Here is a 3,480-nt window from a genome sequence, read left to right as displayed (position 1 = left end):
AAAACATCAGAGCTCAAGATGATTTATCATACTCTGAATTCTTACTTGACCTAGGTAATGGTAAGTTGCAAGAAATAGAATCTGCGTACATTTAGTTGCCAAGTCATATTTCACAATACTGTGAAAATGGGACATATCTGACTTGTGATCTCATAAGAACAACATTTCCTGAAATGGTTCAAGGGAACTGCTATGGTGATATATTCACAACACGGGCAATTCTAACTCCATTGAATGATGAAGTAGATTTTATAAATTCATTGATGATAGAGCAATTCCATGGAGAACTTGTTACTTACAAGAGTTTTGACATCATGTTGAATGATACTTGCAATATATACCCTACAGAAATCATTAACACTATGTCCGGGTGGAATGAGCCCTCATGAGCTTGTGCTAAAGGAGAACTATCTAGTAATCTTGTTGAGAAATCTGTTGCCTTATTCTGGTCTATGTAATGGAATGCACCTTATTTGCAAAAAATTCTTTCCAAATGTCACAATGTGTCATAGCTGTTGGGCAATACAAAGGAGTTGAGGTCTTTATACATAGAATAAATTTATGGCCACCTGGTTCTGTAAGTTACCCATTTCAGTTTGAAAGAAAGCAATTCCCTATCAAGCTAAGCTTTGCAATGACTGTAAATAAATCTCAAGGGCAAACTTTGAATCAAGTGTCCATATATCTTCCACGTTCATGTTTTTCTCATGGGCAGTTGTATGTTGCTATGTCTCGTGCCAGAAAAGCCAAAGATGTTAACATCTTCTATGCTAAGCCTCCAAATCCATTCCCACAAAACACGGTGAAAAATGTAGTAGCTTATGAAGTGTTAAGGCTAACAGGCATTATTAAAGATGACTCAAATGAAAGTAGTTGAATAATAACCTTATTTATAAGGAGTTTAGGATTAGTGCCTACTCTCTTTGAAATTTAACGAATGTTACACAATTTTCATTACATCATAATATGTTATACATGTGAACAATGATGTGTAACAAAACTCTTTTCTGTAGACAACCAAGAAACAGAACAAAGAAGTATTTTGATGAAGATAACTATCACATACATGTGATTGGTGAAGATTTGCTTTAAATATGTACACACAATTGATATCATTTGGTTTTATGTTTTACTTTTAACAAGAAAGGTTTTAGAACGATTCAAACATATTTAAGCTAATATGACACATAGTTCTGATACAAGAGAAGACATGCATTTGCTACTACTATAAGTTTATCATATAATACACACATACTTTGATGTTAAGCCTATAACAACTTAATATATTTGATAACAATCCAGCATTATATCAATCCATATAAGCTTAGTTATTCCTAAGCTAGAATCCTTATGATGGTCCAAGTCGAAGTCAAAGAGCAGAGGGTAACCTTCTCGGTAAACAACTAAAGCGCCAACACCAGGAACAATACACTAATGCTGGTAAAAAAGACTAACACCATTACGAAGTGCACAGGATGTGATCATGCCCCTTACACGAGTCAATTGAAGCTCAGCACACCATTGATTATACCTGTGATGAACTAAAACAATTGTGCATGGCTGCATTGTTAAGAAATGTTGCCAACCAAATGTCTCTGGAATAGTCTGCAAGAAATAGGTTACCAGTAAACTTGTTACCATCAGATCATACATAAACAACCACAATATTGTTTATTCTTAAACAGAAACACTTACAATGATTCCTTGCTGAATACACTGACCATTGAATATGTATGTAAAGGATGGTTGAGGACATTGTTGCTGCATCAAATTTAAATGAGCTTGTAACTCTAAAACAATCAATGGAAGCACTCTCTGGATGGCAGTAGTTCTTGACTATGACTCATTTAAATTTGTCTTGTCTTCACCATGAGGAGAGAACATTTTAGAGTGGAACATACCTGCACCTTTCAAATACATTATTAAAGTGTCTCCAACTTCAATATCATTATCAGAAATAAATTATTTCCACCCTTCCTCGATATACATCCCATTAATCATATACCATCATAGGTTTTCTTAATAACAATATCCCATGATTGTCCATTCACAACTCGAAAAATCGTAGCTTGTGCACATTGATTGCCAAAGATATGGTAAAACCAGAAAGGAATTTCCTGCATGACGGTGTACAATATATTATTAAGAAAATAAAGAAAAGGAATAATGAATGATTATTGAAACAAGTAGGGTCACATACTACAAGTTCTTGGTTTTCTTCATCAATCTTCAATATCCATTTCATAAGAGTTGCATCATTAGCCTAACAAGATAAGAGAAAGTTGAAACATAATCAGCAATTTAATTATAGGTAATATTAAGAAAGATAACTTAATTTGTAAATTATAAATATACATACCATTTTTTGGTAACGCAATCTAATGGTTAATAAAATATTTTCGCTTATAGTTTTAGTTAAGCTACAAGAGTACGCCCTTTATATAGCACATTAGAAAATACAGATATGTTCAAGTAGCCATGTGACAAGTAGCTAGGAAAATGAGACTCTAACAAGATTCAATGCCTTAATCATACACATCATACAAGAGTAGAAGGCATCTATGCAGTATGAAATGACTAATCAAATATCAGGGTTAAAATTTTTATTTTTTACATTAGCAATTTCCTGTATGCAATCCATTATAAGATTATATTAAGATGTGGTCATTTCTTTTGCCAGGCATAATGACAATGCCATATAGTTTCCAAAGATTTGTTGTACGTTGCTTTGCAAAGCTGTTATGTCAAAAAATTTGTTATGTGTAATTAGATCATGTGCCAGTTTCAGATATATTATCTAGGTTATACAAATTCAACACATTTGATATTAAGTTCATTTTGGTTGGACTGTAGTAGAATTAAGTGAATAATTTCTCTCACTCAATACATAGTAGTGTAGATATTGAAGTCCAATTAGTGTATGATTTAAATGAGACTCTTAGTTCACAATAACACTAAAATTTATCATTTGCTTTTTTACATTGGTTAGTAAACAAATTCCTTTATAAATGTAGCAAGGTATGTATCACATTTATTTTTGCATGAAATTTAAATGTTCATTTCCTTTCTCCATAGAGTTTATGCTGTAGGTACTGTTGGAAACATAAAATTTAAACTTTTCTATGATAGACCATAGACATTCAAAGAAAAAACAATCAGAATTAGTCTTAACTTCAACTTCTATTTATTTATTGGATCAAGGCTCTTAAACTCTGACTCTTGTCATAACAAGAGGAAATGTAAATGCATTGACTACGTTATTTAGTATCTGTTTATTGATATAAGCAACTATATCAACCTAATTTGACACCTGCCTAAATGATTAATGCCTTGCAAAAGTAAATATCTCCTCAATTTAAATTACATAGCTTCAACCTCATACAAACCATCAGTATATAATCTGTATTCCATAAAAAATCATAAGAATACCTTTACCAATAAAAAGATTTCCAATACAATTACCTAAGCTAAGATAAAAAA

The 3,480-nt window shown here is 32.0% G+C and overlaps 1 protein-coding gene across 1 annotated transcript; it reads left to right on the top strand.

The window, feature by feature from the left end:
• The first annotated feature begins 457 nt into the window (after positions 1-457).
• On the top strand, positions 458-877 carry LOC110685663 (ATP-dependent DNA helicase PIF1-like). The gene has a single exon (XM_021862198.1). The coding sequence runs from the start codon at positions 458-460 to the stop codon at positions 875-877; it is 420 nt and encodes a 139-aa protein (XP_021717890.1).
• Positions 878-3,480: the final 2,603 nt, after the last annotated feature.

The sequence above is a fragment of the Chenopodium quinoa genome, unplaced genomic scaffold (assembly GCF_001683475.1).
Source record: "Chenopodium quinoa cultivar QQ74 unplaced genomic scaffold, ASM168347v1, whole genome shotgun sequence".
In the NCBI taxonomy this organism is placed as follows: Eukaryota; Viridiplantae; Streptophyta; class Magnoliopsida; order Caryophyllales; family Amaranthaceae; genus Chenopodium; species Chenopodium quinoa.
This window is presented reverse-complemented; position numbering and strand designations above follow the sequence as displayed.

Bases quoted from the DNA above. Each gene is read 5' to 3' on its own strand.
- LOC110685663 (XM_021862198.1), top strand. From the start codon at position 458: ATGGAATGCACCTTATTTGCAAAAAATTCTTTCCAAATGTCACAATGT.